Raw genomic sequence first — 19,803 nt, forward strand, 5'->3', positions numbered from 1 at the left:
CTTTCAAAAAACGTTTTGCCTCTTCGGGAGTTTTGAAGTGTCGCAGGGCTCCTTGGTGAAGAATCCTGAGCTCGTATGGGTATTTGAATCCCCTGAAGATGCCTCGGTCAATGGAGTATTTCTTCACCTCGTCAAACTCTCGGCGCCTTCGGCGTATTCCAGCTGACAGGTCCTGGTGTAAAGTGAGTTTGACGTTTCCCACTGTGATGGTGTTGATTTTCGCCGCCTCTATGACTCATTCCTTGTCGGTGAATCTCAGGAAATATATGGTGATTGGACGCGGTGGTTGTCTGGCTGCTGGTGGGGGCCTCAGTGCTCAGTGAGCTCTCTCGAATTCTATGGGCCTGTCGGTGGACAGGTGGAGCCACTCGGGAAGTTTGTCTTGCAGGTAGCGGATCAGTGGCATGTTTCACTCTTCTTTTTCACCCAGATTTAATAGAACATAATTATTCCTTCGCGCCTATTTTCCAGGTCCTCTGTTTTCTCTTCCAGATGCTCTATTTTCTTTTTAGCATATGCTATTGTTTCCATGGAATCTGTCAATATGTTTTTCATGGATAGGATTCGCCTCAACCATAAACGCAGGGCGCCTGGATATCTTGTTGTTGATGTCAGGCAAAGCGTTTTCCAGGATTGTCACCTTGCCCCCTATCGCACTGAGCTGAGAGTTAATGGCATCTAATTTAGTGTTTAGTTCTGTACGTTGGGATCTCAACTCAGAAAGGATGTCTTCGACAGAGTGCGAGGTTGGCATTCGTTGGGCCTCGGGGGGGGAGCAGGTCCTCTTGCTTCTGGCTAATGGCGCCAGCTTTTTCTGAAGTTAGCGACGGAAAAAGCCTCCAAGAAGAAGCTAATGCTCGAGTCAGGGTAAAAAAATGTCACCTGTAGTGTCGCCTTTTGTAGCTGCCATGACTTTTTTTACAAAAGCTAAAGAATTTTAAACTTGAAGTGGAGGCAAGATTAGGAATTGGAAACTACTTGCGCGGAGCTCTTAGTTCATGCGGCCATCTCGTTCAAGGGTCACGTGATCCCCACATTTCACATTCTTAAAAGAAAGTGGTGATCTTAACTGACCTAAGACATAGATTTCTACTAGGATTCAATTGAAATATAAATAGGAATTGTGAAAAACAGAGTTTAAATGTATGTAAGGTACATGTAAACTTTGACTTCAGCTGTATGCACAATTCTGGTCACTTTCTCATTATTTAAAAAAAAATTGTGGTTGGGGGGATTCTAGATTACCTGTTTATCCCATTAATCTTCCAACTGGTATTTCTGGAAAACCTGGGACTTCGGGGGAATGTTTACTGAAATTTGCCACCCTAATCTTGAGTTGTCTGCTTTCACCACCTCTCTATTGCCAGACTGGTCTCGAGCATAGATTATTATAAAACTGTCAGACTGGTCTCGAGCATAGATTATTATAAAACTGTCAGACTGGTCTCGAGCATAGATTATTATAAAACTGTCAGGCTGGTCTCGAGCATAGATTATTATAAAACTGTCAGACTGGTCTCGAGCATAGATTATTATAAAACTGTCAGACTGGTCTCGAGCATAGATTATTGTAAAACTGTCAGACTGGTCTCGAGCATAGATTATTATAAAACTGTCAGACTGGTCTCGAGCATAGATTATTATAAAACTGGTGGTCAGGTGGTAATTTTCTCTTTCCACTTGTTGTTTAGGCAGTTGTAATTTACATCATTAGGCAGCTGTGCATTTCCCCTTGGAAAGGTAGCTACAGATCTAGGATCAGCTTTCCTTCCCCCAGTACCATTTGCTTTTGATAAAGAAGAACATTAAGACAAAGCAGGTCCCATGGTGTTATTACACTGTTGCACTTCAAACAAGAAACACACAAACTAAATTGCACAACTGCCATCTAAACCCTGACCTTTCTTGCCTTCCTTGATGCAAAGTCATCAATTACATCATCATGAGAAATCTGCCCAGCAACTGCATGGTTAATACTGATGACAGCAAGGCCACTAAGGCGTTCCTGTGGCATGGTGGACCTTAGCTAGGATTTGATGAACTCATCACTGCTCCAGCTATGGCCACTGAAAGAGTAAGACAAATTCTGAGAGCAGTCCACAAATTTGGATACATTTCTGAGAGCTCCCTTTCGTGTATAAATATCAGCAGCTCAAGCAGGGTCAAGGTCTTCAATGGAACGTCAATTCTTCAGTTCCTGTGCCAACTCTCTGACATCCAAGTCAGAGTGTTCTTTAGAGTGCACTGTCATACTAAGGGCCTAACAATGTTCTGTCAGCTCCTCATTTGAGAGACTTTGGAAGGTTGACAGCACTCCAAACTTCTCTCCCACAATTTCCAATGTGGAAAATCTGTTGCAGCAGCATCAACAACTCATTGAAAAAAGTCACCTCAAGCTTCTTCAGGGCATCACTCAAAGGCTCATGATTTGTATGAAAAGTGACGGTTTGTGGACCTCGGACTTTTTTGTTGTAGAACGGCCTCTACATCCATACCCTCGCAAATATCCTTGGCTGTTGTCCTGTAGTCGCTGAGACCTCTCTCTGTCTCTCTGAGAAGACTGACTGCAACATCAAACATGCATACTGGGAGACTGCATCAGCTTGCTCACATGTTGGATCTGGTTCAAGATGTCATACCACCTGCCATTTTGGTTGATAAATCTACTCCCTTTGTAGCTTCTGAGATTATTGCTTATCCTAAGGGACGATACGTCATAGTAACCGGTAAACTGTTTTCTATCCCTCTTGTTTCAGCTAGCGTTCATGCTCCCAATTGGGATGACAAGTTTAATTTCTTCCTTTGTATCTGCTATACCCCATTTAGATTCCCATCTGTTGATTTTAGGAGGGGGGGGGGGTTCAACTGTACAATGTCCCTAGTTCTTGACAATTCCTCACAAAGAACTACAGGCCCTCTAAATGTGCCCTACTTATTCAATCTTTTCTTCAAAAATACGCTATGTGTGAGGCTTGGCGTTTCCTACACCCTACAGATAGACTGTATTATTTTTATTCTCATGTTCATCAAACAAACAAGTATTGACTACTTAATTTTGGACAAAAAAACGTCTGCCTAACCTTTGGCGGTGTACTTACAAGAGTATTGTTATTTCTGACCAATCACCATTAGTGCTTGAACTAGAGTTTCCCCAGTGACCTCCTATGTGTTATCAATGGCGTCTTAACCCCATTTTACTCTCAGATAAGGAGTTTGTCAATTTAATTTCTTCTGAAATCACCTTATTCCTAGAAATTAATTCAACGCCAGGTATGTCCTGCTCTACCATATGGGAGTCTCTCAAAGCATACATACGTGGCCAAATGATTTCTTATACAGCCAACCAAAACAAAGCTCGCTCTCAGCGACTTCGAGACCTGAGCGAAGGCATAGCTACATTGGATGAGAAGCATGCTACAGATCCTTCCTCTGATCGACATAAAGAGCGCCAACTACTCCAATCTGAATTTGACAAGCTTTCTACCAGGCAAGCTGAACAGTTACTCTTGCGAGCTCGATACAGAGTGTATGAACAAGGCGACAAGGCCAGTAAACTCCTTGCTGGTCATATCCGTAAATCTGAGGCCTCACGTTTAATCCCACAAATAAGGACCCTGTCTGGTGCCAACACAGTTTTACATAAAGAGATCAATGATCAATTCAAACAATTTTACTCTGCGCTATACACCTCTGAATCTCCTCAAGACCCTTTGCTGATTGATTCATTCTTTAATGGTCTGAATATGTCTTCAATTGATACAGACTCCCATGACTGTTTAGAAGAAGAATTTACACCTGAGGAGATTGCAACAGCAGTGTCCGCAATAAAAGGTGGTTAAAAAAAAAAAATTCACCGGGTCCAGACAGTTTTCCAACCAAATTTTACGGGATGTTTTCTGGTCTGCTTTGCCCATTCTTGTCTCGATTATTTGCAGAGTGCCTTAATACCTCAAAGCTACCGCCTAGTCTTTATCAGGCTTCAATTTCATTACTATTAAAGAAAAACAAAGATCCCCTGGAATGTGGATCCTATCGCCCAATCTCGCTTTTAAACTGTGATTACAAAATCCTAGCCAAGCTCTTAGCCATCCAGCGTATGGAAGGCTCGCTGCACCAAGTAAGACACTGACCAGACTGGCTTTGTGAGAAATAGGATCCAGACAGGGTTGTCCACTCTCCTCCTTGTTGTTTGCTTTGGCAATCGAGGCCCTCGCCATCACACTACGCTCTAATGATGCCATTCAAGGTATAATCAGGGCGGGCTTAGAGCAGAAAGTCTCGCTATATGCTGACAACCTCCTTTTGTTTATCTCCAACCATGATACCTCATTGCCACGTGCCCTATCTGTTCTTAAAAAGTTTGGCTCAATCTCAGGGTACAAGCTGAATCTAGGCAAGAGTGAGCTTTTCCTGTAAATAAGGCTGCTTTAAAGTGCTCTTTTGCAAGTTTTCAGTTTAGGATTGTCCAGGATCAATTCACCTACTTGGGAGTTAAAGTGACAAGGCAGTATTCAAATTTGTTTCAGGAAAACATTGTTGCTCTAGCAGACAGTTTTAAACAATCTTTTACTTTTTGGAATTCACTACCTCTTTCTCATATTGGAAGGATTAAGGTCATTAAAATGTATTGTTTTTATATTTATTTCAATGTTGACCCATTTTTATTACAAAATATTTTTTTAATTCACTGGATCAAACATTCATGTATTTTATTTGGGATGGCAAGGTACCAAGGATTGGTAGAAAACATTTACAGAAGCCTAAAGCATTGCGTGGTTTAGCTGTACCAGATTTCAGACATACTATTGGGCTGCAAATTTCAGAGCCCTTTTGTACTGGCTGCAGACTGATCCTACTGGCCCTAGACCACTCTGGGTCCAGATGGAGTCTGAATAATGTAAACCTGCTGCACTTTCTTCTGTGTTGTGCTCATCTCTCCCAGTGTCCCTAGGCAAAAGGTGTGTCAACCCAACAGGCACAGGACATACGGGACTAGGGACACGCACTTCAGGGAGAGTGTGAGGAGGAGACACATAACGTACCGGACTGGAGAGGCGCACTTGAGGCCAGAAGCATGGAACCGGCACAGGTTGCACCAGACTGCTAACCGGATTCTCTGGTCGGATGTTGAGCAGAACACACTTGCACAACATCTCTCTCATCTCACTCTCTCCCAACTTAGCCATTGCCTCCCTGACAGTCTCTGGCTCTTCCCTCTGCTCAGCCGCCAGCTCCTTGTGCCCCCCCAAAAAACTTGGTTGTCCTTGGGCTTTCTGTAGCCGCGAACCCTGTCGTCGTCAATGTCCTCCATTATCTCCTTCCGTCTGTCGCCAAGGAAGGGTTTCGCATCTCCCCATCACTTCTTCCCATGTCCAGAAATCCTTTCCTCTTTGGGCACGCTGCTCGGTCCTGGTTTGATGGGATATTCTGTCACATTCGTCGTAATAATTCCAAGGTACAGCGCGATACGGTTTCCACATGTTATTTATTAGAAATGCACAAAACAACAAAGAAAGAACGAAACAAACAACGAACCGTAACTAAGAGTTGTAACATACACTAACTCAAAACAATATCCCATAAAACACAGGTGGAAAAAATGCTACTTAAATATAATAATGAGACAATAGCCAGCTGCCTCTAATTGGGATTCATTTCAAACACCAACATAGAAAAACTAAACTAGAACCCCACATAGAAAATAATAACTAGAATACCCCCAAGTCACACCCTGACCTACTATACAATAGAAAAACAAAGGCTCTCTATGGTCAGCAGGTGACATCTGTGGCCACGACTGTCTGTGAGTGGTTGCATTTCTCCACCCCTATCCCTTGTCTGTTTACAGGAACAATGGTGAGGTGTCTGCTCTGTCCCTACAGATTGCCCTTTAACCTTGGTAGCCTTCTGCCCGGTGTGTTTAACTTGTCCAAAGTACGGTATCTTTAAAGCTATTCTTTTTTATTTGTATCTTTTTCTAGTTGAGTATATTATTTATATTGTCTTGTGTTGTCCTGTGTGTAAAACTGAATAAACAGAGTTTTCAACAACAACAAAAAAGATGTCATACCACACCACTGCACAGATGCTGAAGCGGTATGATCCCACCTCCTCTGACAAGGACTGGGCCTCAATCTTTATCACAGGGTCTTTGGTTTGATACCTCACCTCAATCAGTGCCTCTCTCACCGCTGCTGCCTGATACCTCAGTGGCTCGACACTCAACTTTCCTCTCTCACCTTGTTTCAGTCCACATCGTCAAAGTGATGTCCACATGTTTTTTCAGGATGGCCCATTGCTGTGTGGAGGCTGAGAACAAGGTGTACAGTTTGTGTAAGATACCAAAGTAATCTGTGGCATCGGCAAACTTTTAGCAGCATCAGCCACAACCAGGTTCAATGTGTGAGCCCCACATGGCACAAATAGAGCTCTTGGATTCATTTCCTGGAGTCTGGCTTGGACACCTTTGTTTTTGCCTCTCATGTTGGCCCCACTATCCTAAGACTGTCCTCTGCAGTCCTCAAAATGAATTTTTAGCTCCTCTAATCTTTTGAGAATCAGGGATGCCAAATGTTGACCCGTGGTCTCCTCTGCCTCCAGAAACCCCATAAAATGTTCCTTTATGTGGGGCTCGTCCTTCAGTGACACAATCCTAATAACAACTGACAAATCTTCAGTGTGGCTGACATCCGAGGTGCAATCTAGAATGATAGAGATCAAATTATGCCATCAGTTCAACCTCTGAGGAAATTTCCATTTGATGGAAAGTACAGTGTTTGTGTGTGTCCCCTTAGTGCCAGATTTCTAATTGCCAGAGACTGCACAATAGCAGTCAGACATGTCAACACCTCTCTTCATCTTATCCTCTCAGCCTCCATAAGTGTCTGCAGCAGTAGCAGAAGAGGCTGTTGTTTCTTTCAGAATACACCAACCAACTACAATATGGAAACTTAAAACTTTGCAAAAGGATAATTATCTATTTTGTTTATGTTATGCAGGGATGCACACATAAACACATGTGCGTGTACCCACACACACACACACACACACACACACACAAACACACACACACACCTGAAGAATCCTGCTGGGGAGAAGTGGAAGCAAATGGGTCTTCATCCTCATCCTCAGGCTCAGACAACGTTTGTGAAGACACCTGTGTGGCTGAGGAGGTGGATGGCTCCTCTTCCTGAGGCTCCGAGATCATTTCTGAAGAGGCCTGTGTGGCTGAGGGTGCTCCAAAATATTTCAGAAGTGCCCCTGAATTTGCATTGAAATATAGTATGTGTCTGAAACTCTAAATTGTTGCACAATTAAATATACATGTCATTATGCATAATTTATCAAATTTTCAGAACAGAATAGGAATCAAATTAACCATACAACCACCTTGGCTAATTCTAGGCATAAGACACCCCAAAAGACTCAATATATCACAAAATATACAAAATATCAGCATAATATAGACGTCTTTTAAGTTAGCCTACAGCATTGGAAATTCTCCTTACTGAGCTCAGGACCTGCAGGCTACACACATTGTCATGATGAAACTGTGTTAAATTATATCCAATGTTATGGAAGCTAGTCGGACAGAAAACGGTATATTGTCACTCGATGTGTAATAGCATAGCAACTTAGGCGAACAAACATACGTGTTATACTAGCCTATTTCATTAAATGCATAATATTATACTCATAAAGAGATGACGTAGCTGCGTACCTTTATATTTAGCTTGTTTCTCCTCTTCTTCTTCTTTCCTCTTTTTCCTAAACTGGGAACCTGATGGCTTAGACCTTTTCCTGGCCCTTTGTGTTGATTTGGCACTCGAGCATCAACATATTACTCAACCCCCCAACACACCTTGGTGTTGTGCAGACTGCTTTTATATTATTCTGAACGATTTCGCACAAACCAGAAAAAAATGCAACAACATGTCTGTGGAACTATATATTCACAGTATTATGAATGTATTGTTGTTTATTTGGTAGCATTTCGTAGTGTGACTGTTTTGACTAATTGCATTAGTACTGTAGAAAGTTAGAAGTGCGCTATTTGATAGATTCCCCCGCTCCCCCTACCTCGGGCTTCCAGTGGGGAGACCTGAGGTCAACCAACCCCCGCCCCCCTCCCCATCTCATACTTCTGAGTGGGAGACCTTCCTAGCCTGCCTGGCTCACAATCCAGAATCAGGGTGCCAACTCCGACAAGGTTAATTGACCTACAGTCCCACACTGTGACATGATATCATTGACGTGACGTGCAAATGAGCGATAGAAAACCGATATTTATTCAAGCAGAGTATATGAGAGTTGTACTCCAGTCTAGTAGGTGGCGGTAATACAACATATAACAGATTCCAACATCCCTTAAACCTAATCGAAGAAGAAGAACAACCACGTCCTTCGTTGAGACTGGCGGAGGGTTGACTGTTCAGAATCACAATCCCATTTAATAGAAGCATCTAACTTCATAGCTAGGAGAATAATCAACCTCTGGAGTAACTGGTAAGTAAAACACGTTTTATGTAACTGTAGCTAGCTAGCAGTAATACTTGTAGTTTCGATTACAAAGGTTGCTATGTAAAATTAACATTTGATTGCGTTTCCTTCGAAAGCTGTTCGTGTCTAGCTAACTATGTTATATGATGCATATTATGTCCACTATGTTAGCTAGCTAAGCATTCTCTTGCTGACACACAAGACCGTAACATTGGTTCAGTTCAACCCGCTCAAAAAACGTTATAGCTAGATAACATTTTCTCTTAAATTGCGAAGGCTAGCTAACTATAACATGATGTTCCTCTATGGTCCATGCTATACAGAATTCTTGGGACGTCCTAGCCCAATACTGGACTAAAGGACACTACACGTTCTGTTTAAAGGGCTAATAGAGCCCCACAGTTGAGGTGTCATAATCCCCATAAAACCCAGCTGTCAAACAGGGAAATGGTATCAATCGAAATAGTTTTTTCCACCATTCATTTTTTTTTCATAGGGTATTTTAGACACTTAGCTAGACTGAACAAAAATATCGTAAATGTAAAGTGTCCTGAGCTGTTTCATGAGATTAAATAAAAGATTCCAGAAATGTTTTTTAATAATAAAAGTTCAAAATATATTTTGAGTAGTGTGTAACCCTAGGGTGGCAACACATTCTAAGTGATTGCAATGGGTCTTAATCCATTCTGATTGTTTTTGGTTGAATTGAACAGTATAAAACCAATTTCAGCATTTGATCCATTTCTGAATTTCCTGCACTCATTTGAGATAATTTCCACACTGCAGCGTAGGGCTGAACGATATGGGCAAACAATAACCATGTGTTGCGATTTGACTTACGATCTAGAGCAAAACACTTGGGTGAAAAGTTGGAATCATGTAAATATAATGATTTAAATTCTATTCCCTGACACCCAAAAGTACGCGTTACAGTTTGTATTATGTAACCACTCCCTCCCTCTTCAAATCAGGTTTGATTGGACAAAATGGTCTTGAAGGCTTCTCTTTGTCTGTCCAATGTAGAACACCTTCCACTGTGGACACTCCAATCTGTAGATGACGTGTGGTTTTGCAGTTAATTAAATGCTTGACTTGATACTCCATTTTAGAAGCTGTGTCAACAAAATACTTCTTCTGTGCAATCAATGGTTGCACTGATTGATTTGAAATGCCTCACTTTATTTGCCACGTGAGCCGAATACAACAAGTGTGGACTTTACAGTGAAATGCTTACTTACAAGCCCTTACTTACAATACAAAAATGTTATTATTGAGAGTCCGTTCAGTCAGTGAGACAATGAATTCTGTGGGAGGCATCTCAGTCTCAGGCTGGGTACTCAAGAAACAGTGCATAGCTGCCAAACCTTGTTCATGCTCCATGGTGGTGTATAGAGACTCCACATCCATGGGGACTAAAAAGGAAGCTGTACCTATATTGTTAAATTCCTTGATTTTGTTCAATACATCTGTGGTATCTTGAAGATGGGCTGGGAGTGACGTCAAAAAAGGTTTTATAAAGTAATCAATGTACTTGGAGATGGGTTCTGTCAGACTTTCATTACCACTAATGACTGGTCTGCCTGGGGGTGATTTCAAGATTCTTGTGGACTTTTGGAAGAAGATAAGAATGAAGCCATATGCGAGCTGCCATTGAAAATACATTTGAAATCATTGTCTGAAATGTAGCCATTCTCCTTTCTGTGAGGAGCCCTTTCAATTCAGTTTTTAGGTCCTTTGTATGGTTGAATGTAAGAGATTGGTAGAATTCATCGTTGTCTACACACAGTGTATCGCATTTAAAAATAAAAAAAACATTCAAGTACAGTTATAGAAGGTAAAGTTAAACTCAAACCGGTCCATGCCTCAATACCGGTATATCGTAATACCGGTATATCGTAATACCGGTATATCGTAAAATACGGTATACCGCCAAGCCCTAGTATGGAGTTGTGTGGGCGAGCGGTTTGCTGATGTCAACGTTGTGAACAGAGTTCTGCATGGTTGCGGTGGGGTTATGGTATGGACGGGCATAAGCTACGGACAAAAAACCCAATTGCATTTTATCGATGGCAATTTGAATGCACAGAGATACCGTGACGAGATCCTGAGGCCCATTGTTGTGCCATTCATCTGCCCCCATCACCTCATGTTTCAGCCTAATAATGCACGGCCCCATGACGCACGAATTGTACACAATTCCTGGAAGCCTGACCATGTCCCAGTTCTTCCATGGCCTGCATACTCATCAGAAATGTCACCTGTTGAGCAGGTTTGGGATGCTCTGGATCGACGCGTACAACAGCGTGTTACAGTTCCCACCAATATTCAGCAACTTCTCACAGGCATTGAAGAAGAGTGGGACAACATCCCACAGGCCATAATCAACAGCATGATGTGGCAAATGGTGGTCACACGAGAGAGACTGGCTTCCTCATCCACACCCCTACTTTTATTTTATTAAGGTACTGTATATGTGACCAACTGATGCATATATGTATTCCCAGCCGTGAAATCCATAGATTAGGGCCTAATTTATTTATTTCAATTGAATGATATCCTTATGAACTGTAACTCAAAGTATTTAGAAATCGTTAAATGCTGTGTTTACAGTATACATAACATAAAATGTATATTAGGCCAGCTGTTGATTTTGGAAAATATTTCATTTGAAATGTACATGTCATTGACCCATATACACAGTCGTAAAGCCCGTAGTTCTTTCGTTTGGGAAATTCCAACAACATTGAGAAACAGAGAACCCATTGTCAAGTGTTGTCTTCCTCTTTCCATAATTGCATTGTATACTATTGGCTAATTCTTGAAACTAGAATAGGAACTTCAAATCAAATCAAATTTATTTATATAGCCCTTCGTACATCAGCTGATATCTCAAAGTGCTGTACAGAAACCCAGCCTAAAACCCCAAACAGCAAGCAATGCAGGTGTAGAAGCACGGATCTAGAGACTAGATCAAGGACATGGTGTACTTTCCACTTGGGCTAAATCTTATCAGATACAATTTTACATTTGTGGGTGTGTTTGCTTTTGAAATGACATCCTTGAAGTTACATCCTCTACCTCTTCCTGTGAAAAGCCTAGGTTAATACCCTATATTCAACCTAGTTCAAATCTACCCAGATCTATATAAATACTGTTGTGTACTCTATTGCTGTCATTGTCAAGCCAAACATGACAATGAGTGACAGGGAGTTGTCATAGCACAAACAGACTGGCACTCGGGCTAGTAAAAAAATAGACTAGGAGTGTTTTAGTCCACTCCCTCTTGTATTCTTTCTTGGTTACTAAAGGAATTTAATCTTTCAAAATGCTTTTCAAAATGCTGGGACAATGCATCATTGTGTCTCACTACGTGTCCCAGAACTTGTAAGTGTAGGCGTATGTATCACACACCCTTTGACAAACTGTATTATTATAGATGCACCTTTTTTTTCTCTTTTTTTTTTTCTTCTATACTGTGTGTAGCCTCGTCCCCGAGCTTGACAGAAAGAAAGAGCCGGCTGTTGGAGGAGATTAATCTTTTGGTAACTCTAAAAGCTATGACATTTGAGTCAACTGGAGGTGTACCTGTGTATGTATTTCAGACCTCCACACACGTTCATCTGTACAAACAATTGTACACAAGTATAAACACCATGGGACCACGTAGCCGTCATACCGCTTAGGAAGGAGACTCGTTGTGTCTCCTAGAGATGAACGTACTTTGGTGCGAAAAGTGCAAATCAATCCCAGAACAACAGCAATGGACCTTATGAAGATGCTGGAGGAAACATGTACAAAAGTATCTATATCCACAGTAAAATGAGTCCTATATCGACATAACCTGAAAGGCTGCTCAGCAAGGAAGAAGCCACTGCTCCAGAAACACCATAAAAAAGCCAGACTACAGTTTGCAACTGCACATGGGGACAAAGATCGTACTTTCTGGAGAAATGTCCTCTGGTCTGATGAAACAAAAATATAACTGTTTGGCCATAATGACCATCGTTATGTTTGGAGGAAAAAGGGGGATACTTGCAAGCCAAAGAACACCATCCCAACTGTGAAGCACAGGGGTGGCAGACTCGTGTTGTTGGGGGTGCTTCACAAAATAGATGGCATTATGAGTTAGGAAAATGATGTGGATATATTGAAGCAACATCTCAAGACATCAGGAAGTTAAAGCTTGGTCGCAAATGGGTCTTCCAAATGGACAATGACCCCAAGCATACTTCCAAAGTTGTGGCAAAATGGCTTAAGGACAACAAAGTCAAGGTATTGGAGAGGCCATCCCAAAGCCCTGACCTCAATCCTATGGAAAATGTGTGGGCAGAACTGAAAAAGCGTGTGCGAGCGAGGAGGCCTTCAAACCTGACTCAGTTACACCAGCTCTGTCAGGAGGAATGGGCCACAATTCACCCAACTTATTGTGGGAAGCTTGTGGAAGGCTTCCTGAAACATTTGACCCAAGTTAAACCATTTAAAGGCAATGCTACCAAATACTAATTGAGTGTATGCAAACGTCTGACCCACTGGGAATGTGATGAAATAAATCCTTCTCTCTACTATCTTGACATTTCACTTTCTTAAAATATAGTGGTGATCCTAACTGACCTAAGACAGGGAATTTTTACAATGATTAAATGTCAGGAATTGTGAAACTGAGTTTAAATGTATTCGGCTAAGGTGTATGTAAACTTCCAACTTCAACTGTAGATTATCTTGAATTTCACTGATCTACATGTAAGCAATTCACTGTTCTCTCTCCTGCTCCCCTCCCCCCATTTCTCTCCGTGTGTGCGTGCGCAGATGGGAGATCGTAAAGTGGATCAAAATGGTCCTATGCGGGTGTTGGTGACTGGGGGAACTGGTCTGGTGGGCAGGGCCATAGAACATGTGGTCAAAGAAGAGGGAGGGGCCAGGGAGGGAGAGGAGTGGATCTTCCTCTCGTCTAAGGACGCAAACCTCATGTGAGAGCTACACACACACACACACACACACACACACACACCTGACCCAACATTCCCTCGCCTGCCTCAGTCCTTGCTCTGGGTGGCTTTGTCGCCCAGCCTCTGAGTTCCTGTGTCTTTGAAAAGTCAAGCTAACTCGTGTGTGTGTGCTCCCTCAGGGACATGGGTGAGACACGAGCTGTGTTTCAGAAGCACCAGCCCACCCACATCATCCACCTGGCAGCCATGGTGGGAGGGCTCTTCAAGAACATGAGGGCCAACCTAGACTTCTGGGTAAGTGGTTCAGGAGTTGTGATGAAACAGCCTGCATCCCGATTCTCTACACTGTTCCCGAAGTGTGCACTTGCACAATTTTCTCATTACTTTTACAATGGTGGAAACTTTTACCAGTCCTATGTCTTAAAATACATGATGGGGAGTGTGCAAGTTGACACATCCCTATTGGCACCCTAATCACTAACTATAGGCCTTGGTCAGAAGTAATACACTACAGTATATCGTGAATAGGGTGCCAATGGGGACTCAAACTTATCCATCCATGTGTGATTTTGATCATGTTTATTTACCAATGTGTTCATCCATCCATGGTCTCCAGAGGAACAATATCTACATCAATGACAACGTTCTTCAGGCAGCACACGAGGTAGACGCTGTCAGGGTGGTCTCTTGTCTCTCCACCTGCATCTTCCCTGACAAGACCACCTACCCCATTGACGAGACCATGGTAACTGGTGTGTGTGTGTGTGTGTGTGTGTGTGTGTGTGTGTGTGTGTGTTTTGTAGACATGATGGTAGTTGACTCTCATCTTTTTTTTCCAGATCCACAACGGTCCTCCTCATGAGTCTAATTATGGTTACGCCTACGCTAAGAGAATGATTGATGTCCACAATAGGTGTGTGCTTGTTTTATTTAAAGTTTCTCCTGTACTTTTGTGTTCTCAGTTATGAAACTAGCGGTCGCGAGACAAAAGTGGTCCCCGACATGTGCGTACTATGCCACATATGTGCAGATATGTGCACCACGTCATTGCGATTTCTCTCGCTCTGCTGCTTGCATCTTCCTAGCTGTCACTCAAATGGCAAGGGGCTAAAGCTGATTGGCTGGAACTCGAATTGCAAGGGAGCTGGCCCACAGTAAAATAAATTGGGGGAAATGGCTCAGCACAGCTCCCAGAAAACAGTCGCTTTCAAACTAGGGATGTCGTGGCTAATTGAGGTAAGACAGTAATTCTGCTCATAGATTATGCATGTGTAAACTACGCATTAATGCATCCAGCCCAAAGCGGGCGGTTTAAAAAAAATACTTAGTAGTCGCCAAAGTTCCGGAGCATGTCTTTAACCTTTATTACAAGGGAGACTAGAAGGGTATACTATGTTTTGAAGCTAGATCTACTCACGGTTTTCTAAAGCTAGCCAGCTTCAGTTACCTTCGTGTTCCAGCTCTGGCTTCATCTGTACTATGGCCATGGATATTGCTTGTCCTGCTAAAGCTAGCAGGCATGTAACTGCGTGCATGTCGCACATGGCTAGTCGAACGCTGATCTCTTTGTTGGGATAATGCTGTACCTGGCTAATTCAGTGGTACCGGGTAAAAATGTACCTGGCTAATTTCGGTGGTACCGGTTATCCCGCGTTAAACTCCTAACTCTTCAAACCAAGTGCGTAGTATGGCCAAAAGTATGTGGACCCCCCTTCAAATTGAATTAGGCTATTTCAGCCACACTCATTGCTGACCGGTGTATAAAATCGTGCACACAGCCTTCCAATCTCCATACACTTTGGCAGTAGAATGCACCGTACTGAAGAGCTCAGTGCCTTTTTCAACATGGCGCTTTCATAGGATGCCACCTTTCCAACAAGTCAGTTCATCATGTTTCTGCCCTGCTAGAGCTGCCCTGGTCAACTGTAAGTGCTGTTATTGTGAAGTGGAAACGTCTAGGAGCAACAACTTGTCAGCCGCCATGTGGTGGCAACATAAGCTCTCAGAACGGGACTGCCGAGTGCAAAGGGGGGACCAACTTCATTTTCATGCCCATGACTTTGGACGGGCAGGTGCCCAAATACTTGTGTGTGTGTGTGTGTTGCAGGGCGTATCACCAGAAGCATGGGCGGTGCTACACAGCAGTGATACCAACAAATGTGTTTGGTCCTCATGATAACTTCAACATTGAGGATGGACATGTACTACCAGGTCTCATACACAAAGCCTACATTGCTCAGAGTAAGATAACAACTACACAACACTCACTGATAGCTATAACGATATCTATTTCTTTATTCTTCAGCCAACTGTAGCCTGCTATCTTTTTGGGGTCTGTATACTGCAATTCGGTTTATAGCTCTGAATGTATACAAAAGTGTATAACATTTATTAAATGTATAAAACCTTTACAGTATACCTCCCTACATCTAATCTCTGTTAATCCAGATTTGCAGAACTTGGTCAGCTGCGTGATTAACTCTGTTCATAGTGTTAGAAATTCTTAGTTCTGCCAAAAACGACGTCCCCACCCTCACGAAAGGAAGCTCTCAGCCAAATAAGCTCTTTTCTGATCCGTGTGGGCACATGCATGAAGCACTCGAGGCAAAGCAGTTTTAGCACCACCTTCGCCCATTCCTAATACGTCCAATTAGCCAGTGAGGAAAAAAAATTAAAATAACTGAACTAATGCTGCTCGGCTCTCACACGTCCCATTCATCCCTGGTAGATTCTCCCTGTCTACACGCAGAATCTGCCCACGGGAAATTTATATTTCTTCTAACAAGCATTTACTCATCCGTGTGTTAGAGGAGGGCAGTCCTTTGGTGGTGTGGGGCTCAGGAACTCCCAGAAGGCAGTTCATCTACTCATTGGACCTGGCGCATCTCTTCCTCTGGGTGCTGAGAGAGTACCATGAGGTGGACCCCATTATATTGTCTGGTGAGCCTTGCGCTCGCACGCACGCACGCATAAACACACATATTAAACAAAATATTATTTTCAGGATTCAGTGTTGTCTCCCTCTCGCTTTGTATTTTAGTTGGTGAGGAGGATGAAGTGTCCATCAAGGAGGCAGCTGAGGCCGTCGTCGAGGCGCTGGGGTTCAAAGGTCAAGTGACTGTATCCTTTCACCTGGCTGCATGGCCAGATTACAGCGCTAACACACACCACACTCTCTCTCTCTTGTACTCATTCTCTCACTATCACACACGCACAACCTGCCAGTAGTAGTGGCAGTGGTACCCGTGTGTGTTTGATTCCCTAACTCATGACCTCCAGTATGACACTACCAAATCGGACGGTCAGTTCAAGAAGACTGCCAGCAACGCCAAGCTGCTGCAGCACCACCCCAACTTCACCTTTACCCCCTTCAAACAAGGTACCTACTTCTCTAACCCCGGCAATTAGAAAAAGAAAAAAAAAGTAGATTGGGCTGATTTTAAAACATTATTATTTTTATTTGCACATTGAGCCATGTTGCACACCGTAGTTCAAAAACTCTGTTTGTTGTTCTAAAACAATGTATCTGTATTCAGCCATCCTTTTTATTAACGTCCGCAATTGCTGATTCTCCTTGTTCTTCCCTCTGTCGCAGCCTTGAAGCAGACGTGTGATTGGTTCGTGGCCAATTATGACAACGCCCGCAAGTGAATATTCCTTCAATATGATTGAGTCGTGGGTAACTGCATACATGGAGTGTGTCTGAAAGTGGGAGGATCAACAGAAGCCGGTGTATAGAAAGCGAATCTGCTAATTGGGCAGATTTGTTGCCACTCAGATTGGGCTGCACGACGAGTTGATTGTTGACAACTGTAGCATTTTAGCTAACCCTTTTCCTAACCTACCACCCGGGTTGGGTAGGTTACATTCTAAATTTAATGTACCTGTCCAAAATTGTAATCAATGTGAGTGTGTTGCTATGGGTTATAGTAGTAAGAGCCCAATTCAATATTTTATCCCCCCCAAAAAAGTGTTGATACCTACAGGGGTCCTACAATTCTAAATCAAATAGCTAAATAATCCATTGGTCTGACCGTCTTAAAACAATTCCATATGTTAGTTTAGTAAAATCACCCCCCTGATGTTACATCCATCGCTGTTGATCCACTCACTTCTTTTGAAACTCCCACTACTCAGTCACACTTAAAGTATGCAGTTACCTATACGTGATCTGATTGGCTGTCAAGCAACAGTCCCAGGAAGGCAGGAGCAGGAAGAGGTCATGGGGAGTCAAATCTTCCGGAGCTGAAGGTTCTAGAACTGAAGAATGTACTAATCAGACCTCGCATGAAGAACGTTATCTGTCATTACATTGTCTTGTCAGATTGATGTTGGCTCGTGCTGGAGTGAGTGGTATTGGTAGTGTAGCTTGTAGTGTCTGAGTCGATCTCTCAGTATTGTGGAATAATTATAATGTTAAATGTAGGTGGCGGCGTGCACATTACATTTGTGCGAACGCCAATTCATTTAGAGAACATGTCGCTGAAATTCCTTGAAGAATGTGAAGTTTGGGCTTGTCTAAACCACTTTGGATGAGTCCCAAACTGCATCATATTCCCAATATAGTACACTACTTTGGACCCAGAGACCTATAGCACTATGTAGGGAATAGGGTACCATTTGGGACGCATCCTATTAAATTATGTCTGGAGTGACCAGATTGACTCCACTGTCTCGTCTTCCCTGTCCCCCTCGCTATAATCATGCCTACACCATAGGAATAGAATTGTCCAAAAATAAACCACAATACGAAGGCTCTGGTGAATTCTGTTCTACAGAGTGGGCTGTTCACACTATTCTCAATTTGTCTACTGAATCATCTGATGCATGTTGTGTTTATATTTTTGTTCTATATACAACTATTTCAAAGATTTTACTGAGTTGGTTCATATAAGGAAATCAGTCAATTGAAATCGGTACATTAGGTCCTAATCTATGGCTTTCACATGACTGAGATTACAGATACCTTTTAAAAAAAATGGGCCTCAGGATCTCGTCACAGTATCTGTGTATTCAAATTGCCATAGATAAAATGCAATTGTGTTGTCCATAGCTTATGCCTGCCCTCACCATAACCCCACTGCCACCATCGGGCACTCCGTTGACATCAGCAAACCACTCGCCCGCAGGACTCCATATACGTGGTCTGCGGTCGTGAGGCTGGTTGGACATACTGAAAAATTCTCTAAAACGACGTTCGAGGCAGCTTATGGTAGAGAAATTTACTTTCAATTATTTGGCAACAGCTCTGGTGGACATTCCTGCAGTCAGCATGCCATGTACACGCTCCCTCAACTTGAGACATCTGTGGCATTGTGGTGTGACAACTGCACATTTGATTGGCCATATGTCTCCAGCACAAGGTACACCTGTGTAATGAACATGCTGTTTAATCAGCTTCTTGTTTTGCCACACCTGTAAGGTGGAAGGATTATCTTGGCCAAGAAAAATGCCCACTAACAGATGTAAACAAATTTGTGCACAAGATTTGAGCAAAAAGCTTTTTGTGCGAACATTTCTGGGATCTTTTATTTCAGCTCATGAAACATGGGACCAACACTTTACATGTGTTTATTTGTCCAGTGTAGAATACTAGGTGGTTTGAGAGGTTCTTTTATATCTATCTTTACAAAAAACTAATTATTTTAAAGGGTGCAGTATGTATATTGGTGGCGGGCTGAGAATAAATCAATAATGTTTATTTTAACCACTGTCTGGGTGTCATTGTACAACTACTTTCGGCCTTGCCTTGGTGCAGAACAGTGAAGCAGTGTTGTGTCTCCTGGGTGAAGTGGGGGAAATTCACCCCAGGCCAGGCAAACCTCATTCTATACCTTGTGAGGTAAGGCATGTGGAACACCTGTCTGGTTGATCAGTGGTGTATAGATTTCCATTCTTAGCTAAATCTGTTGCAATGCATCATTTCAGTGCTCTGAGACCTATATTTTTGTTGTACAGTGTCCCCATGAACTTAAAAAATACTTGGGAGTGACCTACCAGGGGTGAATTTTCCAACTTGCTAACGTGTAGAACAATGGTCCTGAGTTTCCGACTTGGAAAGTATCAGAATGAGCCAATATGAATCTCTACATAAATAATTTACATTCATTTCAACATGAAGGTTCCCAGTTTCTGATGGCATGTGAATGTGGCATAATTTCAAGTTGGATTAATAATGGATTCTAGAGCCGGTTTCCCAGACACAGATTAAGGCTAGTCTTGGACTAAAGGCAAACTCAATTTAGAATCTCCATTAGAGGTCGACTGATTATGATTTTTCAATGCCAATACCGATTTATTGGAGGACTTTTTTTATTTAATGTTTAATTTATTTGTAATAATGACAATTACAACAATA

At 42.5% G+C, this 19,803-nt stretch overlaps 1 protein-coding gene and 1 long non-coding RNA gene across 2 annotated transcripts; one reads left to right on the forward strand and one right to left on the reverse strand.

Moving 5' to 3' along the window:
• Nucleotides 1–5,703: 5,703 nt before the first annotated feature.
• On the reverse strand, nucleotides 5,704–7,855 carry LOC116375817 (uncharacterized). Its single transcript, XR_004211215.1, has 3 exons — nucleotides 7,721–7,855; nucleotides 7,075–7,260; nucleotides 5,704–6,701 (listed from the first exon to the last, which is right to left on the reverse strand). It is a non-coding gene; the product is annotated as an uncharacterized LOC116375817 (long non-coding RNA).
• Nucleotides 7,754–19,152, forward strand: LOC109898087 (GDP-L-fucose synthase-like). The gene is made up of 10 exons (XM_020492871.2): nucleotides 7,754–8,505; nucleotides 13,306–13,466; nucleotides 13,625–13,739; nucleotides 14,062–14,190; nucleotides 14,285–14,358; nucleotides 15,553–15,686; nucleotides 16,254–16,385; nucleotides 16,486–16,565; nucleotides 16,725–16,824; nucleotides 17,041–19,152. The coding sequence occupies exons 2-10, from the start codon at nucleotides 13,306–13,308 to the stop codon at nucleotides 17,094–17,096; spliced, it is 981 nt and encodes a 326-aa protein (XP_020348460.1). The 5' UTR covers nucleotides 7,754–8,505; the 3' UTR covers nucleotides 17,097–19,152.
• The last annotated feature ends 651 nt before the right edge of the window (nucleotides 19,153–19,803 follow it).

Source organism: Oncorhynchus kisutch, linkage group LG10, assembly GCF_002021735.2.
Source record: "Oncorhynchus kisutch isolate 150728-3 linkage group LG10, Okis_V2, whole genome shotgun sequence".
Taxonomy (NCBI): Eukaryota; Metazoa; Chordata; class Actinopteri; order Salmoniformes; family Salmonidae; genus Oncorhynchus; species Oncorhynchus kisutch.